The 27,498-nt window shown below is 37.5% G+C and overlaps 1 protein-coding gene across 3 annotated transcripts in view; it reads left to right on the plus strand.

Annotated features, from left to right (window-relative positions):
- CCDC171 (coiled-coil domain containing 171) overlaps positions 1–27,288 on the plus strand; it is a 189,762-nt gene extending 162,474 nt beyond the window's left edge. For all 3 annotated transcript variants that reach the window (XM_067553117.1, XM_067553118.1, XM_067553119.1), the window contains one exon: positions 26,987–27,288. In XM_067553117.1, coding sequence (XP_067409218.1) covers positions 26,987–27,196 — 210 coding nt within the window. In that variant the 3' untranslated portion in view covers positions 27,197–27,288. The remainder of the gene's footprint in view (positions 1–26,986) is intronic.
- Positions 27,289–27,498: the final 210 nt, after the last annotated feature.

The following is a 27,498-nucleotide window of genomic DNA, read 5'->3' on the forward strand; positions in this document are numbered from 1 at the left end:
GCTTTAATCCAACTTCAGGGAGAAATTCTTCAGCCTATGGGAAGGGGGAGTAGAGCTATATTATAGTATTTAAATATATATATGTAAATATAACTGACTATAATAGTTCCTTCTGACGTTGGAGTTTGAGATTGTGGGTCCTCCTGTTCTTCTCCTTTGTTCATTGGGGGAATGGGGTTTCCTGCATAACACTCAAGAGGCACAGAATACTTGCAGCTTTGCATTGAGATAATGACTATAATCAAACCTCATGCATCAGCTGGTTGCCTACAGAGGTCAGGAAGGATATTTCCCCAATGCACAATTGACTAGATGCATTCAATGGTGAGGGAGGTGTTTTGCCTTCCTCTGAAGCATTGGAAATTGACCAGACTTGAAGATGGGATGCTGGATGAGGTGGACCAATGCTGTGAGGAGGTACAGAGAATCCTTTTTTTAGATGCCTGGCTGGTGAGTCTTGCCCCTACATGTTGATTGGAGTTGGGAAGAAATTTTTCCCCAAGTCTGAGTGGCAAGGACCTTGGTTTTTTTTGCCTTCGTCTGTAGTATGGGGCATTTTTCACCTGCTGGGATCATCTGGGTATAGCTCACCTAATCGATTCCCTCCTGGTCTCTGCCTGTGGCACACCGTTTAGTTTCCTGACAACTGAATGTTTTTGTCTGTCTAAATTGTTTGAACTTAATATGTGAGTATCTAGCTGAAATTTAATGGCCTGTGATATCCAAGTGGTCACACTAGATGACCTGATGGTCCCCTTCTGGGCTTGAACTCTATGAAACTGAAACATTTCAGAGGAAGAGAAGAGAGAGACAGATGAGGTGAAGACTGGAAGAGGGAGTGGGGATTTTATCTTGCCCTGGAAAACAATGAGCTGTTGTTTTAGGATGGTTTTACTAACTGGTATTGAAACCCAAATAACTTAGAGTTTTTCCAGCTTGGTATTATTGTGGTTCTGTATAGTCTATACTTAATTTTTTTGCACTATTTGGATGATGTTGTTTGTTAAGTTTTTGCAATGATGGTTCAACATTATGAAACATCACATAGTGATGCACTATGCAGGGCAGAGAATACTGGAGTTTAGAGGGCTTTTGATCAAGCAGGAGATGCAAGTTTGAAGAACAGTCTTGTCTGACAGCTATCCATTTTTAAGACTCTGAAACCAAGAGATGCTTACTTTAAAAAATAAGCTACATTTCAGTAGAATATTCACTCAGTCTTTCCATTTGGTGGCCCAGCAGCCAGGCCTACCACCACATGCAAGACCTTCCTTCAAAAAAAATTTTTTTTTTCAAAATATTTTGTATAATGAAAATGTACCATGTAATCTCAACACCGCCACTTTCTTTACACTCCAGTCTAGCTACTCAAGGGCAGAGAGTGTGTGTATTTTTCTCTGTCTCCTCCCCTCCTTCACCCTCATTTCACCTGAGTCAGTCAGTGTATCAGGATTATGGGACCAGTAGCTTTCAATGCATCAATGGACTTTGATTTACACTGCTCACTTTTTTATTGTCCCCCTTCTTATTTGGCCTTTTTATGTTGTATGTAGGGAAGAAAGGCAGCCCATCTGTTTTAAAAGTGCTGGAAGAATATTTCCCTCATGGGTAGGCATGTCTGCCATATCCTGTGCCTTTGAATGTACCTTTAGTGGCATATTAGAGAGAATTCTACTCAGGTGTCAGTAGGAGCAGGCAGGTCACGGATAGAGCATCTGAAAACTCTCCTTGCCTTTTCCACTACTTCACATTAGTCTGATACATAATTGATTTAAGTAGCCTCAAAGGCTTTGGCATTGGGTAAGCCAGGTTGCCAGCTGGGTGTTGGGATGCATTAGTTTCTAAATAAAATGGTTTTCAAAAATGCATTGAACCTTAATATTCTCATTGGTCCCTTATTCTTGCAGTGCTTTTTTGGCACTAGTCCAAGACTGAATATACTAAGTTATGGAACTTGAACTAGTTTCATTCCCTGCTATTAATTACCATTATATTGTTCTTTATAGTAGAGTATAGAAGAATATTTTTAAAGTAATAGAAAAAGAAAATCTGATGAGCCCACAAGGATTCCACACTCAGACTCTAAGGTCAGAAGGGACCAATATGATCATCTAATCTGACCTCCTGCACAATGCAGGCTGCAGAACTTCACCCATCCACTCTTGTAATAGACCCCTGACCTATGATTGAATTATTAGAGTCCTCAAATCATGGTTTAAAGACATTAAGGTACAGCGAATCCACCAGTAAGTGAGCCATGCCCCATGCTACAGAGGAAGGCGAAAAACCCCAGAGCCTTTGCCATTCAGGTATGCTGTTTATATGCAGGACTAAATAGCAGTATGGACAAGACTAAATAACACTTTGAAAAGAAATTATATCTGAAAAGCAATAGCACCCTTCAAAAACCGAAGATTTACAGAAATACTTGCATTTTCTAGGTAATTATAAGCAACTGGCCATCATCTTAGTCCCTCACAATACACCCGAGGCATGCATGAATCCTAGTCACATCTTGTCATGTGGCATTGCTTATATAAGTAATAGTCATCAGAACAGCCATACTGGGTCAGACCAATGGTCCATCTAACTCACTATCCTGTCGCCCGACAGTGGCCAATGCCAGGTGCTTTAGAGGGAATGAACAGAACAGATTCAATCATTAGTGATCCATCCTGTTGGCCATTCCCAGCCTGTGGCAAACAACAAAACCTCCCTATCCTGGCTAATAGCCATTGATGGACCTATCCTCAATGACCGTATCTCATTCTTTTTTGAACTCTGTTATAGTCTTGGCCTTCACAACATTCTCTGTCAAGAAGCTCCACCGGATGACCTGTGCATTGTATGAAAAAATACTTCCTTTTATTCATTTTTAACTTGCTGACTGTTAAAACAAAAATTGGGGGACACCACTATTTACCTCTCTCCATTCTGAAAACTGACCATTTCTTCCTGTATCCTTTGTTTCCTATCTTTTAACCAGTTATTGATCCAGGAGAGGACCTTTCCTCTTCTCCAATGATTATTTACTTTGCTTAAAAACCTTTGGTGAGGGATCTTGTCAAAGACCTTCTGAAAATTTAAGTATAGTCTATCCACTGGATCACCCTTGTACACATATTTGTTGACCCCCTCAGAAAAATGTAGTAGATTGGTGAGGCATGATTTCCCTTTACAAAAACCATGTTGTCTCTTCCCCAACAAATCTTATTCATCTATGTGTCTGATAATTCTCTTTTTTAGTATACTTTCAACCAATTTGCCTGGTACAGAAGTTATACTTACCGGTCTGCAGTTGCTGGGATTGCCTCGGAGCCTTTTAAAAAAATTGTTGTTACATTAGCTATCTTCCAGTCATCTGGTACAGAAGCTGATTTAAATGATAGGTTACATACCACAGTTAGTAGTTCTGCAATTTCACATCTGAGTTCCTTCAGAACTCTTGGGTTGATACCATCTGGTCCTGGTGACTTATTACTGTTTAATTTATCAGTTTGTTCCAAAACCTCCTCTAATGACGCCTCAATCTGGGACAGTTCCTCAGATTTGTCACCTAAAAGAATAGCTCAGGTTTGGGGATCTCTGTCACATCCCCAGCTGTGAAGACCGAGGCAAATAATTTATTTAATTTCTCTGCAATAGCCTCATCTTCCTTGAGTGCTGCTTTAGCATCTCAATTGTCCAATGTCCCTACTGGCTGTTTAGCGGGCTTCTTGCTTCTGATGTACTTAAAACATTTTTTTTGCTGTTACTTTTTGAATCTTTGGCTAGCTTTTCTTCAAATTTATTTTTGTCCTTCCTAATTATATTTTTACATTTCACTTGCCAGTTTATTTTCCTTTCTATTTTCCTCACTAGGGTTTAATGTCCACTTTTTAATGGATGCCTTTTTGCCTCCAACCACTTTTTACTTCGTTGATTAGCAATGGTGGCACTTTCTTCATCCTCTTTCTATGGTTTTTCATTGGGGCATGCATTTAAATTGAGCCTCTATTGTGGTTTCTTTAAAAAGTTTCCATGCAGCTTGCAGGGATTTCACTTTTGGCACTGCACTTTATAATTTCTGTTTAATTAACTTCCTCATTTTTGGGTAGTTCCCCTTTCTGAAATTAAATGCTATCGTGGTGGACTGCTTTGGTATTTCTCCTCTTCACCCTGTGCAGGGATGTTAAATTTTATGATGTTATGGCCACTATTACCAAGCGGTTCAACTATATTTACCTCTTGGACCGGTTCCTGTGCTCCACTTAAGACTATATCAAGAATTGCCTCTCCTCTTGTGGGTTCCAGGACTAGCTGATCCAAGAAGCAGTCAATTAAAGTGTCAAGAAACTTTATCTCTGCATCCTGTCCTGAGGTGACATGTACCCAGTCAACATGGGGATAGTTGAAATCTCCCTGTAGAGGATGTGTCCTGTCCCTCCCTGGTAGTCTCCGAGGAAGGCCACGCCCCCTCGCTACACACCTGTGGGGGCAAACTTGATATAGGGGATTAGCTCTTTAGCATCCGTAGCTCAAGCCCTCAAGCAAGGCAGGGCAGGCAGTCTATAACCTCAGTCAGGGTGAGCAAGCAGTCTACAGCCCAGGCCCTCAGGCAGGGCAGGGTGAATAAGCAGTCTCTAGCCACAAGTGGGGAAAACGAGAATTCTCTAGTCCCAGGCAGGGCAAATAGTTTATGGGCCTCGGAGGCTTCACAGGCCAGGATGTGGCGACCACCCCAGGGGTGGGAAGGGGGACACAGGCCCACCTGACTCCACTGTGTCCCAGCCCAGAGCCCTACTAGTGGCAGGGTAGTCTGTCAGTGGGACTCCGGCTGAAACTCACTGACAAAGTCTCGAGTGCGAGCCCAGCCAGACCTAAGTTGGCTGTGCCTGGGCTACTTCCTCCACTCCCGTACCCATGTACCTGTAGTCAAGGATTGTCATCCGCTTTCCCAGGGTATGCTGCCAGTGATAGTCCCACCAAGCTGTTGCTGGCTGGGTCGTCCACCGGCTCAGTTAGGTCAGGAGAGTCCTTGGGGTAACTGGGCTCCTCTCCAGCTCCTCTCTGCAGCAGAGGATGTCCTTCCCCTTCAGCAGCTGCCTCCCATCTGAGCTGTAGGTCCCGCCCTTTATACTTATGGTTCCTGTCTGTGCTCCGCCCTTCTGCTTCTGGCGTGGTGGGGGTGACCTCTTTGGCTTCGCCCTCCTTGGGTTGAGTGGCAGTCCTTCCTTGTTTGTCTTGGAGGGAGGCCACGCCCCCTTGCTACATCCCTATCATTACTGAGTTTTTTATTTTTATAGCCCCTCTAATCATCCTGAGAATTTCACAATCACTATCACCATGCTGGTCAGGTAATCAGTAGTATATTGCTACTGCTATACTATATTCTTATTATTCAAGTACTGAATTACTATCCATAGAGATCCTATGGCACAGTTTGGTTCATTTAAGATTTTTATTTCATTTGACCCTAAGCTTTCTTTCACATACAGTGCTACTCCCCCACCAACACGATCTATTCTGTCCTATATATTGTGTACCTTGGTATTTCTGTGTCCCATTGATTATCCTTATTCCACCAAATTTCTGTGATACCTATTATATCAATATCCTTATTTAATACAAGGCACTCATGTTCACCCATCTTAATATTTAGACTTCCAGCATTTGTATATAAGCACTTAAAAATTGCCACTTTCTAGCTGTCTGGCATTATGTGATCCTACCCATACTGTATCCCCTTCCATCTTCTCCTCCTTACTAAGATATAGAAAACATCCATTAATAGGATGTCTCTTTCCGAACCACGTGCTCCTTGGCACCTGTCGGCTTTCCCCCAGCCCTTAGTTTAAAAACCACTCTACGACCTTTTTTAATTTTACGTGTCAGCAATCCTTCATGTGTAGGCTCTCCTTTCCCAAAAGGTTCCCCAACTCCTAATAATTCTAAACCCCTCCTCCCTACACCATTGTCTCATCCACGCACCGAGGACCTGCAGGTCTGCCTGTTTAACTGGCCCTGTGCGTGGATTTGGAAGCATTTCAGAGAAATCATGTAATTTAAGCTGTTTGGTTATTATATAGTACTAAAAACAGGTATAATAATATGAAACCAGTTTTATAAATCACATAACATGACTGGAGGCAAGGTGTTCAAAAAAACAGTTTGAGTACTCCAACAATATATATTTGCCTTTTTGTAAAGAACACTTCCTTTTCTGTGGAAAGTTTTTTTGATATTCAATATGCTAGGTATGTGAACTTTTAACTTGTCAAACTATTGTAACATATTTGAAAATTATAGTAATTTGATTATAATGTTGCCTATAAGGCAAAAGATTCAGTTAATAGAATCCATATGTAATTAAAATGCAGAACTAAATATAATCAGACCCCAGTGACTATTGCCTTGATATTGATAGTTTTACAGTGGCCTCTGGGGTTGAAAGTTTATGTTAAAGTTACCAAATGCAGCAGAGCTACAGAAAATGAGCAAGACGACAGTTTAGCCATTTTAAATTCAACAACACAGTTAAATGGTAGGCATACAATAACAAATCTCTGGATTCTCAAAGTTTTAGGACTTGCTCCCATTGGCAGGTGGTGGAAGCAGGAGACGTGTGTGCTAGTTGAAGAACTGCACTCAGCAGCAGCACTGTTATATAAACACCCGAAGATGAAGGGTCCTGGTGTGAGCAAGTGATGGCTTTCAAAATATAATAATAGGGTTCCTTAATTTGTGTGAATTCATGTTTGAATCATCTGAAAGTTATAGACACAACACTGTGAACCAAGCCACAAAAAAGTTTAAAAAAAAAAAAAATGTCCTGAACTTAAAAAAAAAAATTATTTTCTCTGGACAGTTTTAAGAGTCGACATCCTGTGTTAGAGTTCTCTAATCATCACCAGCACAATTTACAGTCAGAACACACAGAGAGCCAGTTCAGACCAGCTCATCTGTTGACTTTGGCAGAGGCCCTTAATCTCACTGTGTGCAGCTGCCACTGGAGAGATGGGGACTCGCAAGAGAGCCGAAGGAGGGTGGGATACAAGGTTGGTCAAGGCATGAACACATAGGCCTGCTTCATTTCAACAGTCGTACACTGCCTTTTTTATAGTCTTTTCATTTTACTGCTTTTTTTTTTTAACCTGAAATTAAATGAGGACCTCTCATGAGCCACTATGCTCCAGGCATAAGAAATTGTAATGTCTGGCTTCCAGAAACTGTCCCGTCAAAATGTGCTTCTGATTAGGTGGCTTAATTACAGCTGTGAAAACAATGTTGATTTAGGCCTCAAGATTCCAGTTCATGTCACCCGTTATTAGCTAGCCTTGGACTGAAGCCACCATTTTAAAATTCTGTACCACTAAAGTCACACACTGCCTGACAACTTTTTATTTAGGCAGAAAGGTTGCCAGAAGCAACACATTTTATGCAAAATATTTTTCATTGTGCAAATTTCAAATGTAACTCTATTGATAGACACAATGTGGATAGTTATGAATGAGCTTCACCAAGTCCAAAGCCCAAACTTTTGCAGAAAAACTGTTTAAAATAGTTTTTATAAAGTTTGACTGACATAATGCTTAATTTTAATTCCTTTAATTCAGTTTTATTCCAAATCCAACATGTTGGTTTAACCACCCAATTTTATTGCATCTAAATTTTCCTGACAGTTTCATTTGCTGTCGGGAAATAAAATTGCCATTTTTGCAACATGGGAAATAATGGCTAGCTTCAAAACCAATATGTTTGAAACTTCCTTTGCCTGAAGCAGGTTAAGGCACACACTCAATTTACTTTAGGGGAAAAAAGCTCATTAAATAGTTTTTAATATTTTAATATAATTTAAGTAACCGCTTTCACAGTGGGAAAGGTTATTAGGCCCATGTATTTACATCTGTAGAGAAGTAAATGTTTGGATAATTAGATGGTTTCTAATACTTCAGTTTTTCCATACGGTTGCACAGTAAATGCTATGAATAGTGTAAATGAGCATGCTGCATTCATTGCATCTAAACAGTGCATTTCCATTGGTAATGCATTCCATTAGTTTGTTTTGAAGCACTTCCACTTTTTTCTTAAGTAATTAAAATGTTCCTTGTTTTATCTGATTTTAAAAATCTCCTTATTGAAATGAACTGGCTGATATGTATATATGTTAGCTCAACGTAGACCTGTGCTTTTGGAATAGTAGGGTCTAAATTCACTGTTGTCATGAAATTCCAAATGTCCATACTGTGCTGCTTAATGGAAACCATGACTTCCCTGAATGGCTACAGGTTTGTTCCAATATTAAACCCAAAACAAATCTTTCAGGGTATTGGCTGAGCTGCAAAAAGGGAGGGTTATGTTTTCAGGAAGCTAATCTGTCTCTTCCCTGTTTTTTTAATATTTTGCATTTCTCTGGCAGTGGCAGTAAATATTAGAGAGAAGTGTTTCTATGGAGATATTTGAACGAAGAGCTGAAGAACAAAAGTACTCAACTTTAAATTGAGAAATCTGACTCCCAACATCACAGTTCAGACAGGCATTGGGGCCTCAAAATGTCTCTCTTTCTTCTATCTTAAATGCTCAGGATAATACAACAGTGGTATATCCTTGAGTAATTAATGGGAACTGCAGTTTGGAGAGAGGAGTGATTTGGATGAGGGGACACATCCAAAGCGTAGATTCAGTGTTGTCCCTTTTAGGAAAAACGTATCCACAGTGTACAGTGCATTAATAGAGGAAAAGTAAGTAAATGCCTGCACTACATGTTGTTCAGATACCAGAGGGAGAAGGCAAGAGTAAGCTAACCCCTTTCTTTGAAAAATGGCACTTGGCATTACTGAAGTTTAACATTAAGGAAGGGCTCACTTTATGCTGAGAGCACCTTCATGTCATAAGGAAGTAGTTTTATGTTGCCCGCCTCATCGAACGTATTTGTGATAACTTTACAAAATACAGTTCCTGAATAATGTACGCTTAGTTTTATTCACCAATCACGGCACAGCAGCATATACTTGCTTTCTGCCCTCAATATGCTATCTTTCCTCTCATCCCATTCCTCTTAAAGCTAAAATGCCCATCACGTCAAAATAGAAGGAACTTCTGTATATAACTAACAAAACTGCCAACACTGCAGTAGGAATAAAAGCACTGTGAGTGTCTGACAGGCTGTTATTTTGAGAACTGGATATTATAGACCAGGACACTTAACCCCAAAGTAAAAAAAAATTTTTTTTACAAAAGAACAGAGACATAATTTTACTGACTTTACAGAAGAAAAGGAATAATCTATACAAAGGAAGCCAAATTCACTTCTTTCCAGACTCAGGGACTTTTATTCAGGCCAGGAGGTGCTTCCTCCTTCCTTTTGAAGAAGTTGTTTCAAGATAGAAGGCTAGAAGCATCTCTTATTCCCTGCTAAATTGTGGGTTAAACATAAAGGGAAATTGTGTTTCTTCTGGGGCTGTGAATCAGCCAAGAAGTTTTTGGAGGGGATTAAAGAATATCTGAACCTGAATTACTCTGGCTTGGAGACTTAAATGGCACCTGAATCTGTCATTCTTCCTGTTGTTCCTTTGACATGTATAAGTAAGATCATGTAAAATATACTGTTGTGAATCATGATTTTCTTGTTTCTACATTTGTTTTGTTTTTTGTTTCTGGGTATTTCTGGCTACGAATAAAAATGTGTTAGTATTTTATAATGATAAAATTCAGTACTGATCAACCCTTCATTAGCATTGGTATATACAGTAAGATGTTTGCTTGTGCTTTCTTTATCCAGTAGTTAAAACAGATCAAAATAAAAGTGCTTTTGGTGGCTTTCATAATTTTTCTCAGTGTTGCTTTGTGATGCCACTTCATGTCTTACTGTGGTGATGGGATGCAGAAAGGACAAGAGAATGGAAACTACAGAAGAAATAAAGAAATCCAAAATGTGTTTGTCTCTAATAGTTACTTAGACATCCAGTCAAATATATGTGTGTGGAGCTGGTGCTCCTCACCCCTATATTTTATAAATGCTGTTATTTAGTCTTGAGCAGGATAGATACAGGTTAGGTACTGATGTAGAAATAGATAAAAATGGAGGATCCACATTTTTTCACCAGGGCATTTGAAACACTTGATGCTATTTCCTGTACATTAGAAGATTTTAAGTCTTTTTAAAAGAAATTTTTATGCAAAATCTCATGTATTATACATTATTTATCTGTGTTTCCCTCTGGATTGGAGGGGGAGCTGGTGATCTGATCTACCTTCTCTCTGCTCCTAGAGAAGAGTGGCGCTAGTAGAGTGGCAGATTTTTCTTTAAAGGAAGTGGGCAGGGAAGTCCTGGCTGGGATACCTGTTTCTCCTATCATGTTCTGCTGCTGCTCCACCTGCTGGTGGGAAAAGGCTGGGAACCAAAGAAATTCCCCAGATAAGACATCACACTACCTCTTGTTGCTCCCACGTCAGATTTCCCTGTTCTGCCTGAGTCCTCACCTCACTAGTCAAGGAGGAGCGATTTGGGGTAGCAGCATTCCCCAGAGCCTAGGAGAGGAGAAGAGTGGGAGCAAAAGACAGAGAGCTGCACTTCTTAGAAGTTCCTTTTACTTCAGCTGCATGTGGAACCCAGCAATGCTTTTGGGCTCTCTTTTTTGGGTATGGGTATATCCCCACAATTTGAAGAGAAAAAACAGCTTTGCTTTCTCTGTTGAACCCTTTTAAACTATGCCTTTACGTTGACATTTTGACTATAGAGAAGTATGTTTATGCAGAAAGATCTCTGTTAATATGCCTCAACTGCCTGATTGTTTGCATTTTATAGTTTAAAATTTCTTATTTATATCCTTGTACTGAGTTTTACATTTTAAAGTATGTTAAAAGCTGTGATGCACACAGATAAAAGACAGGAAGTTCAAACTGAACACTGTTCTTAACTCGTAATTTTGTTCCTTTTAACATAGACATGATTTAAGGGCATACCATTAGCAAATAACATCTTAACATTTATTTGTATTGGATTGTATACATTTAAGTCACACCTCTTTAGATTAACTAAACTTATGTTTATGGTATTTACTTTTATTTTGGTATTTTAATTAAATTTAGAACTCTTTCATAGAAGGCTGTGAAATCCACTTTACTTGGTGATGGTACAGCTCTTCCAGTTGATCTGGTAAAGCCTTATTTACTCCACAGATCAGGAGGGCTCCCTGGAGAAATTCAGATCTGTAAAGTAGGTATATAAAAAGGTTTTTTAAAAATGGATGATGCATCCAGTAGACTAGATAGCGTCATTCTGTCAGAGGAAAAGATGTTGTGATGGTAATTTTCCTAATTTAAAAAAAAAAATCTGCTTCCTTGCCAATATCTTTCTTTCCTTCATTATACAGGTGTTTGTTGTTAATTGGGTTGTTCAGGAGCGCTGGCTTTTTTAAAACACAAAAACTGAAGCATTTGTTTTACAGGGAAAGTGGTTACCTTCCAGTATGCAATAACTATTTACCCACCATTTTTAATAATGAATTTTACTATGGATACCAGCTGTAAAACTGCTCTGAAATACTTCATACTCCTAGGACTTTGAATATATACAAAGTGACATTGTCATGGTTGCAGTGATTGCCAAGATCCCATTTTATCTTTTTCAAATGGCACAATTGATCCAACTGGTATACCTTGTTAGATAAGGTCACTTGGAACTTGTAATGCCATGTGTTGCTTTTGGGGTCCAACACTTTTGAGTCTGAGAGCCAATATAGAACTGTGAAGTTGGGGTCCATAATAAGAACACACAGATAACACACAAAACTTCCTAGTGAAAAACACATGTTCTCATCTGTCCATGCCACACACTGGTGTGGCTATTATAGATACAGTCAGATTGGTTAAGGGAGCAAACCCTGAGTGGCCAGAGGCAGCATCATAGAAAAGTTTTGGAACACTCACTGATTCTCTAGCTTTTTGAACAGTTGTTTCTAGGACCTTGTTTGTCTTCCCAGTTGAATAGGTGACCTGGCTGATGAACACCATGTTGATAGGGTCAGTGGTAGGCTTTCAAACTATGTCTGGTTTCCAAGCTTTCTCACTTGGAATCTTGGAAACAAAGCAGCCAAAAGAAAGTGAATTTGAGCATATATTATAATTTGCCAAGTCTTTGCCAAGCTTCCTGATGCTAAAAACCTACCAGTACCAATGGCATATTTATTTGAGCAATTCAAAAATCTGTCACAGTAACTATTGCCAACAGAATTGTTTTATATTTAATTATTAATCCCTGTGAGCTAAAAGGACCTGAACTTTATATTTTAAGTTTACTGTCTTCTATATGCAAAATGTGACAATCAGGGTTTAAGTATATTGGCTGGGAGATGTGGAAAAGCCTCAAGTGTTGTTCATTTTCCAGTGCTGTCAATTCAGAAGATAAATTCACTCAATAAATAATGTTTAAATATCAGAATGCAAGATTATGTTTGTTAAAGTAGAGAATCTAACTTGGAGTTCTGATTAATAACATGAGATTGAAATGCCATTTTGGAACAAAAAGGACACCAAATTACGGAATTGTCTCTTTGTAAAAAGCTGACAAAATGTATAAAATATGCCACAGCTTGTATGGTAAACAAAGCAAAAAATATATAGGAATGTAGGAAAGCATATAGGAAAAATATATAAGATTATAATGCTGAGGTAACTGTAATTTTATGTATTATATCAAAGTTTTCAAGGCTTCTAAAAATATTCTCAAAATTTCCTTACGTGTTCCTTATGAAAATTTCTTCTGATAAAATTTTGTATTCCTGACTTCAGTTTGTAATGTTGTTTGCTTTTTAAAAACTCCATTGAGCTTCCAGAACACACATTTGGCTTATATACCAAAGGATGAAATTCCATTAACAATTTGTTTAAAATGTTGATTCACATAAGATGTGATTGATATGCAAAAAAAAATTAGATCCTTTTGCTTAGCAGCATTCAAACTGCATGTTTAGCCTCATATAAAGTGATATTCCAGAACCTGAACTAACAGCATTTCTTAGAAGTTGATTGTGCTTTTGAATCTAATAAGTATATACGGTTCTGTTGAACTAATTATTAACTTTTATTAAATCACAGTCTGAAATATAATTGTATATATAGTCTGAGCCAAAAACAATAGAGACAGTAACCCTAGTTCACCCACACTCAAATTGTTTATAACTGATAAGCTTGATTCTGTGCCCAGTTAGTATAGTTTGGGTCTTGCATTTGCAAAAGACCTACATGTTAGCCATCAAATGAAACTGAGCCTGAAACATATGACTTTTTTATGTTAAACTATTCAGATATCAACTGGTATTTTCTGAGCAATGTCTCAAAAAAGTCCAGTTCTCTTCTCTGGCTAGTTTCTGATTTAAAGAACTCACAAGTGGCTGATTCTAATCTCACAGCAGGGTACATCAGGAATAACTGCATTAAAATCAGTGCCATTACACTGTTCCAGAACCAGTGCAAGTGTGATCAGGATCAGACCCAACTGTTTAATGCAACCTACTTTTATGTTTGACAGCATTCTCAAATATACTGTAGTCTGCTAATAATGCAGTTTTCTTTCTTACTCTAGACCATCTCTGCAGTCTTGAATGAAATCTTTTGCTCTTAGGCTGTTTCCACAGTCATCCTTAAGGTTATTTCATTTAGACGCTTCCTGTCTTTAAAAATACTTGTTTAGTATGTTACCTGAACTTTGCTTTTATAAAGCTCCCCTCCCAGCTATTCATTGGACACAAACTCAGATAGAATAAATAAGAATGTCCTTAAGCATTGTGGGAGATGGGTGAACCTCAAAATGTTTAGCTTGGAGATGCATGAAAAGTTTGAATGGCTACATGAAGAATATCCTGAACCTTCTGGAATCCCACAAGGCACAGCTTCCTCCCTGATCCAACATGTCATCAATGCAATATAACAACATACAGTCCTCTTTCTAAGTCATGAAGACATGCCACCTACAACAAAGGTTAACTTGGAGGGGTACAGCTTAATATTTCTGGTCTTTCCTGTCCCCAAAAGGGTCTTTAGCAAGACAGTATGGTTCTAAACTAAAAATCAGAGCTAAAATTAGCTCAGATGAATTGAATTATAGATCAGTAACTTAACACTGACGCAGTTGTCCTTCCTATACCTGCATGCATGTGTGTGTGTGTGTGTGTGTGCTCTGAAAAGCATGTGCAGATAGATGCATGGCCCAAGACTATAAAGGTTCTGTGGCCCAGATTCTCTTGGTTTCTCACAGCCAACCCACACCAGCAGTCTGTCATTGAATTCTAAAGACAATGGGTTCTATCAATTTAGTATTTCCCTTCCCATTTCAGGGTTTAGAATAATACTAATGTGAATTTTCACAACCAAGTGGAGGGAAAAGCTCTCTTTGCTCATCCAAAATTATGCAAGTTCCAAGCTCTTACAGTTTACCCTTACCTTTACCATCTTTCATCAGGATGAGTTGGTTCTGTGTCCTTGCCATACATTTCAAGTTGAAAGTCGTGTCCATTTCCACCTCAATCAGTATATTTCCCTTTGTTTTTCTCCCCTCGTCTTCATCACTCCCCTTGAGCTTCAGCCCTGCACAGTTGGATGTCTAGTGCTCACTGCTTCCCTCTGTAAAGAAAGAAGATTCTTTGTGAAAAATCTAATGTCTTTTCATTGCTTATGGAGAAAAAAATGAAAGGGAGGAGTTCATTTCCATTCAGCACCTGTCCAAATGGACTGCAGAACATATCCAAACTTGTTAGATTGAGACACATGCTTACGTGTTGGAAGGGCTTTTACCTTTTTGGAGTTACTATAGGTGAAACCTGTAGAGCAGCTACACAGAATTCACTGCAGATGTTTTCTTAGCTCTATTGTCCAGATTCCGAGGCTAGGTCAGAGATTCTCTTTGGGAGACTGTTCTACAGTCTCTGTTTAATTAAACTTACTGCTCCACCACCCCTGGTGGAAAGTGTATTATAATTAGTGAATCCCCAGAAATGAAGGGTTTATAGAGGTAATTGACTTGGTGACTTAGTTTTCTATATCAGTAGCTGGAGCTTACAGAATAAATTGCTTACACAGAGCCATGCTTTCCCTGATTTTGGAGTCACTAAAATATAGACAGTAACTGAGAGAGTTAGATTCATAGATTCCAAGGACAGAAGGGGCTATACTGATCATCTAATCTGACCTTCTCTATAACACAGGCCATAGAACATAGCCAAAATAATTCCTTTTAGGAAAACTTGTTATTTAAAAATTGCCAGTGATGGAGAATCCACCATGACCCTTGGTAAAGCATTCCAATGGATAGTTACCTTCACTGTTAAAAATGTACATCTTATTTCCTGTCTGCATTTGTCTAGCTTCAACTTTCAGCCATTGGATTGTGTTACACCTTTCTCTGCTAACTTGAAGAGCCCATTATCAAATTGTTCCCTTTGTGTATACTGTGATAAATCACCCTTAACCTTCTCTTTGTTAAACTAATTAGATTGAGCTCCTTAAAATCTATCATTATAAGGCATTTTCTAATCATTCATGTGGCTCTTCTCTGAACCCTCTCCATTTTATCAATGTCCTTGAATTGTGGACATAAGAACTGGACACAATATTCCAACCATGATAACTCCCATGCCAAATACAGAGATAAAATAACCTCCTAAATTCATGAGGCCCTTCATATCATCTGTCTCAACACCTATCAGCATACTCTATGTCCCATCCTCATCAAACTGCTTTCAAGAGGTTTAGGGTCTGGCACTGTATGGTCCATGATTTCAAAAGTGTCTCTCTGTAGAGGCAATCAAAGCTGCTGAGCATCCACCACACTTACTGATTGCAAATAGGAGTTGAAAGTGCTCAGGACATTGCCAGATTAGCCCATATATTTAGTGAAAAATATTAGTGGAAAGCAAACTGGATTTTTCTGAATTCGTCTGTTTGCAAAAGAACAAGTCATAGATACAGTCTCAGACTGAAAATAGGTGGCGAGTGGACACTTAATCTTTTTAAGAAAAATATTTACAATTAATTTGTTTTCTTAGATGTATAGCTTTATGGATACTAAATATTTTCATTTAAATATACTACATACTTAGCCAAAATATATAGGAAAGTTAATTTTCCAAATGTCTAAAGATTTTTATAATGTAAGAAAACTGAATCATAAAGACACTTTAATTTGTTCCTAGTCCTTTCTCCTCTGTATCATAAAATGTTAGTTAGAAATAATGACTTTTTCCCTCTTTTTCAGCCTGTAACCATATTGCTAATGCGATATATCTTTATTAATTATAAAGTGATCGAAACATTTTACTGAACCTCTGTAATTTTTTAACCAAAAGGCTTCTGGTAACTGGCTCCAAGGTTCTGCTTTGAAATTAGACGTTTGTAAAAGATAGCTTAATGTGTCACTGCCATATCTCAGCATCCCTTGTCCAGTGTAGTAAATAGGATGACTAAATCGTAGTCACACCAGTTCTGAGCAAAAAGGCGAAAAGGAAGATAGTTAAGCATCTTGCTGTGTGTGAGCAGTTAGAGGGCAAGCAGACACCATGCACCTTGACCACCTATTATGAAGCCTTTTGCTGCAATGTCAAGTGAAAGCAAGTTAATTGGGTGAAGCTGTAGAGCATGTTAGGGGCATGGTAAAGGGTTGCTGTCTGACAGTTGAATGTCAGCAAAAGCTAGTCAAGTGTGGCTGAGAGACAGAGACCTGTCACAAAGTTCATGTGGACTATAGCACAGTTAAGTAGCTAAAATGTGGTTCAGTCTCACTTTCTCCCTCATTGCATTCAAGCACCTTAAGATTTCACACTGTATGTGTCAACCCTTGTTCTCTAAACTGTTTTCTCCTAACCCTTCTGCATTCAAATGATTGGACAAAAGATGCTAATGTTTGGCAAAGTGAATGTAAATATATTTTTTTCCTCCTTTTCTGCTGGAGCATCAATGTACATCCAACTCAAAAAGAAACTGTGAAGGGTTACATCAAACAATTAGACTGCTTGGTAGTTCAGCTGATAGCTGAATACATATCTCAAAAAGAGTATGAGACTTGACAATTAAAGCTGTTGAATAGGCAATGCTTTCTCACCAGCAAAGGAAAAATAGGTTCAGTGGCACCAGCTACTGTATAGGCCCCTTGAGACAGTATATTTCTGAGGTCACACACATTTAGTCTCTGATCACAATTTCCTTCACCTCTCCCCTGCTCATTGCCTTGAGATAAAGGGTTGTGGAGGCAGCCATTGGAAGTACAGATATAAGGAAGATAAACAGTGAAGAGACATAGAAAAACTCACCTATTAGGTGAGGGAAACAATTAGTTATACATAGTAACAATCTTATATACTGAAAAAATGTTAAGTGGAACAGCAAAACAGTTTAATAAGAGTGTAGGGTGCTCCTAAGATTGTAGGTTTCAATACAGAACACAAAATAAATCAATAACTGTTCAGCTTAGCTAGTTGGATTAAAAAAATAAAAAGTGCATTTACTCTTGAGAAGGTACAGGAACACTGATGATTAAATTGCATAAGTGAAAAGTCTCTCTTTACAATGACAATTTTTTCCATTAGTAAAGAACTAAAAATTTGGGTTGAAATCAATGCAAGCTGAGTGTTATTCTATGAGAATAGCACCTTCCATGATTAGCCTAAGGTTTCAATATCATTATAAAGTAGTGTAAAATAGTTCAGTTTGAAAACTGAGAGCTACTAGGACAACATGTGCACAATGCTGTGGCTCAGAAAGAATCTTGCAAGACCATATAGATTGTGGATTTTCGCTAAATTAATTAGAAATTATTGAAATTAACAATGCAAAAGACCTAGACCATATATCTGCCTACAAGATATAGTCCACAGATAGTGTGCATATCAGATATTAAAATGATAGTGATGGTTCTATACCTACAGGTTCTTCACATGTACAAAAGTCTTGTAGATTGGCACAGGTATTCCTTAGGCTCTAAATATATTTCAGAAAAAGATTCTATTCAAGAGCTTTTTAGGCATATGTATGAAATATATTGTCTATTATAATATTAAATCTTATTTTTGATTATTTTTTTAATCGGAGCCTGTAATTGGTGATTCCACTGAGAAAATAATATACTAAAGCATGCTGGGAGCAGGATAATATTTATCCTTTCCAGATAATTACCGAATCATTTGCTTACATAAAAACTTCCAGATGATATCATGGCAACTCTCACACTGAGGATACTCTTCGGGGGAAGGAACTCCAGTTATTAGGAAAAGACAGGTAATAGTAATGGGGTACTCAATCATTAGAAACATAGATAGCCGGGTTTGTGATGACTGGGAGAACTGCATGGTGACTTGCCTGCCGGGTGCGAAGTTGCGGATGTCTTGAGATGTGGACAGACTTATGTGTAGTGCTGAGGAGGAGCCAGTGGTTGTGGTACATGTAGATACCAATGACATAGGGAAGGATAGGAGAGAAGTCCTGGGGGTCAAATTTAGAGCGGTTTTTAAACTAAGCTTTGGGGGAAAGCTGACAGGTGCCAAAGAGCACATGATTCAGACAAAGACATCCCTTAGGGGAGGATCTATTAATGGAGAGTCTCTATATCCTAGTAAGGAAGAGAGAAAGGAAGAGGATAAAATATGGATAGGATTTGATGAGAAACAATCAAATGAGAAAGTTCCATTCAATTACATCACATAATGGCAGACAGCTAGAAAGTGACAATTTTTAAGTACTTATATACAAATGCTAGAATTCTAAACATTAAGATGGGTTAATTTAAATGCCTTGAATTAAATGAGGCTATTGATATTACAAGTGTCACAGAAACTTGGTGAAATAAGGATAATCAATGGGACACAGAAATACGAGGATACAAAATATATTAGACGGACAGAAGAGATCATATTGGTGGGAGAGTGGCACTATATGTGGAAAAAAAGCATAGAGTCAAATGAAATAAAAATCTTAAATAAACCAAATAGTGCCATAGAATCTCTATGGATAGTAATTCAGTGCTTGAATAATAAGAATATAGCCATAGGATTATTCTACCGACCACCTGACCAGGATGGTGATAGTGACTGTGAAATGCACAGAGAGATTAAAGAGGCTATAAAAATAAAAAAACTCAGTAATAACGGGGGATTTCAACTATCCCATATTGACTGGGTACATGTCACCTCAGGACGGGAAATTTCTTGATACCTTAATTGACTGCTTCTTGGATCAGCTAGTCCTGGAACCCACAAGAGGAGAGGCAATTTTTGATATAGTCCTAAGTGGAACACAGGATCTGGTCCAAGAGGTAAATATAGCTGAACCACTTGGTAATAGAGCCATAACATAATAAAATTTAACATCCCTGCATGGGGCGAAGGGCCGAGGAAAGAAACACCAAAGCAGCCCACCACGATAGCATTTAATTTCAGAAAGGGGAACTACACAAAAATGAGGAAGTTAGTTAAAAAGAAATTAAAAAGTGCAGCACCAAAAGCTGAATCCCTGCAAGCTGCCTGGAAACTTTTTAAAGACACCACAATAGAGGCTCAATTTAAATGTATACCCCAAATGAAAATTCATAGAGAAAGAGGACCAAAAAAGTGCCACTGTGGCTAAAAAACAAAGTAAAAAAATAATATGGAGGCAAAAAGTCATCTATTAAAAAATGGATATTAAATCCTAGTGAGGAAAATATAGAAAGGAACATAAACTCTGGCAAGTGAAGTGTAAAAATATAATTAGGAAGACCAAAAAAGAATTTGAAGAACAGCTAGCCAAAGACTCAAAAAGTAACAGCAAAAAAATGTTTAAGTATGTCAGAAGCAGGAAGCCTGCTAATCAACCAGAGGGGTCACTGGATGATCAAGATGCTAAAGGATCACTCAACAAAGATGAGGCTATTGCAGTGAAACTGAATGAATTCTTTCCATCAGTCTTCATGACGGAGGATGTGAGGGGGATTCCCATACTTGAGCCATTCTTTTAGGTGACAAATCTGAGGAACTGTCCCAGATTGAGGTGTCATTAGAGGAGGTTTTGGACAAATTAATAAACTAAACAGTAATAAGTCACCAGGACCAGAAGGTATTCACCCAAGAGTTCTGAAGAAACTCAGATATGAAATTGCAGAACTACTAACTGTGGTATGTAACCTATCATTTAAATCAGCTTCTGTACCAGATGACTGGGGGATAGCTAATGTGACAATTTTTAAAAAGGCTCCAGAGGCAATCCCAGCAATTGCAGGCTGAAAAGCCTAACCTTTATACCAGGCAAATTGGTTAAAACTATATTAAAGAACAGAATTATCAGACACATAGAAAAATAAGATTTGTTGGGGAAGAGTCAACCTGGTTTTTGTAAAGGAAAATCATGCCTCACGAATCTACTACAATTCTTTGTGGGACTCAACAGGCATGTGCCCAAGGGTGATCCAGTGGATATAGTGTACTTTGGTTTTCAGAAAGCCTTTGACAAGGTCCCTAACCGAAGGCTCTTAAGCAAAGTAAGCAGTCATGGGAGAAGAGGGAAGGTCCTCTCGTGGATCAGTAACTAGTTTAAAGATAGGACAGTAAGGTAGGAATAAATACTCAGTTTTCAGAATGGAGGGAAGTAAATAGTGGTGTTCCCCAGAGGTCCGTACTGGGACCAATACTGTTCAACATATTCATAAATGATCTAAAAAAAGGGGTAAACAGTGAGGTGGCAAAATTTGCAAATGATATAAAACTACTCAAGATAGTTAAGTCCAAAGCAGACTATGAAGAGTTACAAAGGAATCTCACAAAACTGAGTGACTGGGCAACAAAATGACAGATGAAATCCAGTGCTGTTAAATGCAAAATAATGCACACTGGAAAACATAATCCCAACTATACATATAAACCGATGGGGTCTACATTAGCTGTTACCACTCAAGAAAGAGATCATGGAGTCGTGGTTAGTTCTCTGAAAACATCTACTCAATGTGCAGCAGCAGTCAAAAAAGCTAACAGAATGTTGGGAATCATTAGGAAAGGGATAGATAATAAGACAGAAATTATTGTATTGCTTCTTTATAAATCCATGGTGTGCCCACATCTTGAATACTGTGTGCAGATCTGGTCATCCTGTCTTGAAAAAGATATATTGGAATTGGAAAAGGTACAGAGAAGGGCAACTAAAATGATTAGGGTGTGGAAAAGCTTCCATATAAGGAGAGATTAATAAGACAGGCTTTTCATCTTGGAAAAGAGACGACAAAGGGGGAATATGATAGAGGTCTATAAAATCAGGACTACTCTGGAGAAAGTAAATAAAGAAGTGTTATTTACTCCTTCTCATAATACAAAAATTCAGGGGTCACCAAATGAAATTAACAGTCAGCAGATTAAAAATGAATAAAAAGAAGTATTTTTTCATACAACGCACAGGTCATCCTGTGAAACTTCTTGCCATAGGATGTTGTGAAGGCCAAGACTATAACAGAGTTCAAAAAAGAACTAGATATGGTCATTGAGAATAGGTCCATCAATGGCTATTAGCCAGGATAGGCATGGATTGCTGTTTGCCAGAGGCTGGGAATGGCCAACGGGATGGATCACTTGATGATTACCTGTTCTGTTCGTTCCCTCTGAAGCTCCTGGCACTGGCCATTGTCGGAAGAGAGGATATTGAGCTAGATGGACTATTGCTCTGACCCAGTATGGCCCTTTTTACGTTTTGTAAGCATAAGAAGAAATTCTCTAATAATGGAAAAGCTATTTAGAAATTATTGGCTAGCAGTTCCGAAAGAAGAAAGTGTGATGTGTTCCTTTCTATTCTGTAGTAAGTTGGCAGTCTACTGAATTGTTGTGTCTGACAATAACTTGTTTGTGGGTTCCAGGAAGAAATGCTGACAATGAAGATTTATACTGCATGTTGCTGCATTTTTTGTTGTTGTTGCAGGGCACCAATTTGACTCCTACTGCATCAGCATGTGGAATTGCGAAACCACTAACATGGGAAGGAAACAGTTATTGTTGGCTAGTGTACTTTCTTGCTTTGCAAAAGTTTGCTAATTCTCATTACAGTGGCACCCAGTAGCAGTGATTTCCCATTTTAAGCACCAGCTTTTAGACTTTTCATCATTTTTGTGTTTTATTTATTTCATCCAGAGTGAAAATGGCTCCTTTGAGCTACTTCTAACCGCAAAAAGAATCATAGTAGCATCCTGGAAGCCTAAGTGATTTCCGTCATGTAACAAATAGGCAACTCCATGCTGCAAATGGCTTTGTTTGAAAGTAGTTTTGCATGATCTGAAACATTGTAACCTTTTAGAGGGGCCGAATTCTGCCTCCCCACAGAAATGCTCCCAAAAGGATTCACAAATAGGCACTATTCACTTTAGACATTTTTTTCCCTTTTCTCTTCCTGTAAAAATTTCCAGTGTTGCTACCCCGGGTAGTAACAACAGCATGAATACTAGTGAGACCTGCCTCTCCAGTATTTTAACCACTGTGTCACCTTTCTCAGGTATTTTCTTGACAACACTGTAGTTAAAATGCCAGTGAAAGCCAGTACATTACACTAGTACTCCTGCTGGTTTTACAGCTGATGGAGCTGTATATGATGATAACAAAACTGGGAAATCTGAAAAGAAAATGTCAACTGCAAGTAAAGCTAGACTACGTGCTGCTAAAATGGTGCTGTTGTGTGTCATTCCCCCACCATATTCTAGAAGGAATGACCTGTCCCCCACTCTAGATTATTTATCTGCATGGGGATAAAATTTTGCCATTGTTAGGTCAAATATGCACAAATTTTTCAGGTCAAATTGTGCACAAATATGTGGACTATGTCCCATGACTCCTAAGCCCTGCCCTGTAGCATCCTACCTTTCCTTCTGGTGTTGTGGACCTGGGTCACAGCCTCTCTACAGATACTGGAGGAAGCTGGAATGAGCGCAAGAAACTTCCGCCCAGTGCTCCCCCACTAACTGTGACTGGTTTCTAGCAGATATCTTTGTATACCACGGATCCCATAATTTGCACCTTGATCTCCGTTCCAAGTAGATGTGACTCTATGGCTGAGTAAATCCCATAAAATCTACCTTGTGATCCAATGTTGGGCATATCAGTTACATCTCCATCCCTCATCCAGCACAGACAAAGAACACTGGATTTTAACTGATTCTTGGGTTGTTATATGTACTTGTAACTTTGGAATCACTCTTTCCCTCCCCTCCCATCTCACCCCTAACTCTAATGCTTATCTTCTTTCTTTCTGCATGCTGGTGTCTCATTTGCTATCATTCCAATATTAAAGACAAATACTTTGAAGACATCTTCTGAGTGGTTTGATGATGAAATGATGATGTATTATGCACTTTGTCTTTGTACTTTATCATTACTTACACTGGTGTTTGTGCATGCCAAGTTATTGAAAATGTATTAACATGAAATAAAAACATTGTGCCTTATTTTCAGAGATGCAGGGTAGTCATATCTCCCATCAAACTCTGTCACAGGTGTGGGTGCGCAGGACCCTTGAAAATCAGGTCTATTATTTACAGTTCAGCAGTCCTAAATCATAGAGAAGCATGGCGAACAGGATTTTAGTGTTCCTATTTTTATTTCTTCTCATTACTGGATTGTGGTTATTGCATTTTTTAAAAGAAAATTTCTGCAGCAGTTTTGGACCGTGAAAATTAATGATACAGAATCAAATATTAGAAGAAAGTATTATTGATGTAACACCCTGCAAGAATGAAAAGAAATGAAAGTGTGCAGGGTGGTATTAAAGCAATGCATAATGATGGGGATTGTGGTACAGTAAGATTATCCTTGCATAGACTTTGAAGTTTGAAACCACCCTGATTGATTTTGAGTTCACTCTAGTTACAGATTTTACTGTTACAATTGAAGATAAATTATATACTGTACAACATACTTCACTATAATAGAAAGTGTTCTTTAGTTATCCATCTGTACCACCAACACATACACATAATCCAACAATCCCAAATACCAAATTATGTGTGTATTATTTCACAAGTATTTAAATATTAAAACCTGATCTCAGTGTGATGCCATCTCATATGCTGACATAGCTAAATAATTTTAAACATAAGTATGTCACACATGACAGTATTACAATGTTCCCACAGAGTGTCATATGTAGTAGTAGTAGTAATTTAGTAAAAATTATTTTAAACATTGGGAAAATCAACTAATTTTTCATGGTGCAACCTCTAAAATAGGATCAAAGCCTAATCATAGAGAAGTTATGAAAGAAAAACAGCTTAGAGTCATTGTTTTAGAAGGTTTTTTGCTTGCGTGTGACTTAAAATAGCTTTGATTTAAGTATAGTTTACAATGCAATTATTTTATAATATAGATTAACATTTTATATTTTGTCATTTGGAAGAACATATTTTAAAAAATTAGGCTCTCTAACTTTGAAAAATGGCCCAGAGGCATGCCCGATTATTATGTTTCAAAAGCATTTTGAATTAATATTTTTCTTAGGCACATTCTGTCGTAAATATATATTTACCTGATGGATTGTGAGAGTTTAGATGGGATCATTTACAGCTGATTGGATAAATAAAAATGCTATGCTAAAGATTTACCTGAATAGAGCCCTTCAGGTAAGTAATTCCCTTTCTAAAAATCACCTACACACATATTTACATGATAAACTATCATCACAGCTCCTGCTCAGTCATTTCAGTTTGTCATCTTAATAATACACAATTTTAAAAAGTGTATAAATACATATAGACTGACTGCAATGGTGTTGAAAGAGATTTGTTGGGGAAATAATAACTAGCGTTAAGCTTCATGCATTTTCACACCTGGTATTTCATAATGGTTCCAATTCATACCGGTTTAATTTTTCTACAGTTCTGTGGAATATTAATTTCTTATTTGTTGTAAATGTATATAATAATATATGTTCAAACCAGTTCAAATAAATAACAGTGAAGATTTTTTTACATCAGTCAAGCTACTATACAATCTGATTCTCACTCTATTCTGTGAATATTATTCTGCAGTAGCTTTGTATGAAGTGCAGCATAGGATCTGGATAACAAAAACAGACCTTTTTTCCCCCAACACTAAAGCTTTTACTGTAACATAGTCTATTGACTTGCTGCCAATCATTAAGTTTCATACATTTTTTTTGTGCAACTCTCAAAGGAAACCTGATTTCTCATCTCCTTACTTGCGATTTTGATCTTAAAAAAAAATAGTCTGGGGGAAAAAAACTGTGTGAGAATGTGATTGTAGCAAGTGATTTTTAATCAATATGATAGTTCCATTAATTGAGACATGGAAAACAGTGCAAACTGGTATGTTAAACAGGCTCTTCAATATTTGTCACCCATTGGGCATCCCATTTACAGCTTATTTTTTAGTGATTTCATTTCCTTAAACACAGAAAACAGTCTTTTCAGAATTATATTATTTATTCTTATTCTTTATATTGGCAAAAACTCTTATCAAAACAAATATCAGACTCTACAAACATCACGAAGAATTCTTCTTTTAGATTTCATGTCAACTAATTTTGTTTTCTATTTTGATTTATGTGCTAAGCTAATTAAAATAAACTAGTAAATACAAAAGTGCTAATTGGTATAAGAGATTGAAATTAGACCTCCATAATATTGTTATTTACAAATATAATAAAGCTTTATTTTGGCCTCAGTTTTACAAAACCTGAGCAAAATGGGACTGAAATGCTAGGGGTGGTGCATATCAATATTTGCTTGTCCTATTGGTTAACTCACCTTCATAACCACAACAGTTTAGCAAAATATAAGGTTCATTTTAAATATATGCTTGCAGAAACCATTTGAACCTGCTGCCATGTTGGTTCTCCTTGAAGGTGCAGCATAAATCTTGCTGATTTCAGTCAGCTACAAGATAGCTTGTGCAGTATCAGGAAATCAAAAGAATCAACATCAAAGAAAATTGCGGAACTAGGTGTTAGATACAACCATTGATTTTTCTTCAGCAATAGTAACGGGGGAACGGGCAGGGGAGAGGAACCCTCTCTCTCTCTCTTCATATATAACCATCAGAACTCTGGCATTTTTCTGAAAAACTTACCATGTATATTTAGAAGAAAATAAACGCATTTCTTTTAACTTTTTTTTTTTCTTAAGAAAACTCATTAGCATATTGTACTTTTGTTCTTTAATGGGCTATTTTAACCACTGCATATAATGCTGTGGACAGTGTAGTGACTAATTTCAGAATTCTTTAAGTGTACTATACTTGGAATCTTTGACATGCAAAAGTGGGAAGAGGGAAAACAGCAAAAGTTGCTTTAAGGGAGTATTTGGAATTTGACTGTTGTACAATGCAGTTTATGTAGATGTGAATGAGTTCTAATGTAAATGTTACCTTGTATCCATGTTCTATAAGCTTTCAAGATTACAATGCACAATTATTTGGCCCTGGGATTTTCTTGATGCTAAATATTTACTGGTACTTACCATTGACTTAATTCCTAGATTTGTTGAAATATGGATTACATTTCCAAGTAAGGTATTTTGAGAGTGTGTTTTTTTATGATTTTATGATCCAAAGAATGTTAAAAGAATAATAAGAAGAGTTTGGTTCTTTAAGTTACAATAAAACATAGTTAAAAATGAAAAAGCACATCTGGACAAAAGTGAGAATTCTTCCCCATACAGTGATAGGGAGAGTTTAAGTTAAGGTATCAAGAAAAAATACCTCTTAATGTCATGTCTAAGGTAAGATTTCTAACATTGCAAATGGTAAATATGTGCTGTATATATGCAAAATTCTTTAGACTGTGAAAGCTGATGTTTCCTAATGATCAATACTAGTGCAAAATGCTTTGTTTGAAGCTCTTTGCTACTGATTACCCAGGGTTAAGTAATATGCATTTTTAATAAATGAATAAAACACAAAAGAACTGGCACATAAATATGTGAAGGATCATACTGAAATTATTTCTACTGTATATGATTGATCCACAGTAAGTGTGTTTTTGTTTTTTTAAAACTTTACTCCAGGAATCACGAGACAGTTCAAACATCCCCATGGCTTCAAGATCAGCACTTCAGCCTGACCAGAGCTGTATCCCAGATTTTTTGCCATTGCAAGCTGAGCCAGATACATCTTACAGTTTTATACACAATAGACCCCATTCTCAGTCTTCATCCTATTCCTCTGCCCTCAACATCTCAGCCAGCACCAAAAGATCAATACAAAATGGATTTTAAATTCTTTGTATTAATTTTAAGAGGAAAAAAACTGTATACATTTTAAATGATGCAATTAAAATGATATTTTATTGGGATATTTTACCTTTGAATTGTGCTTTAGCATGTATTTTTTGGCACTAATTTTTACATTTGTTTGAAAACGGTGTGTCTTTTCATACATCCATGTTTCTATACTTCTTTCATAGCACAACAGTCCAGTTATTTTTTTTTTTTTAGTTTTATTTATCACAGTTGCTCATTTTTATGTAATATATTTTTAAATGTTAAAGAATGACACATTTTGGGTAATTTTCTTCAGA

This window comes from Emydura macquarii, unplaced genomic scaffold, assembly GCF_026122565.2.
Source record: "Emydura macquarii macquarii isolate MOO-44397 ecotype Brisbane River unplaced genomic scaffold, CSIRO-AGI_Emac_v2 contig_1451, whole genome shotgun sequence".
Classification (NCBI taxonomy): Eukaryota; Metazoa; Chordata; order Testudines; family Chelidae; genus Emydura; species Emydura macquarii.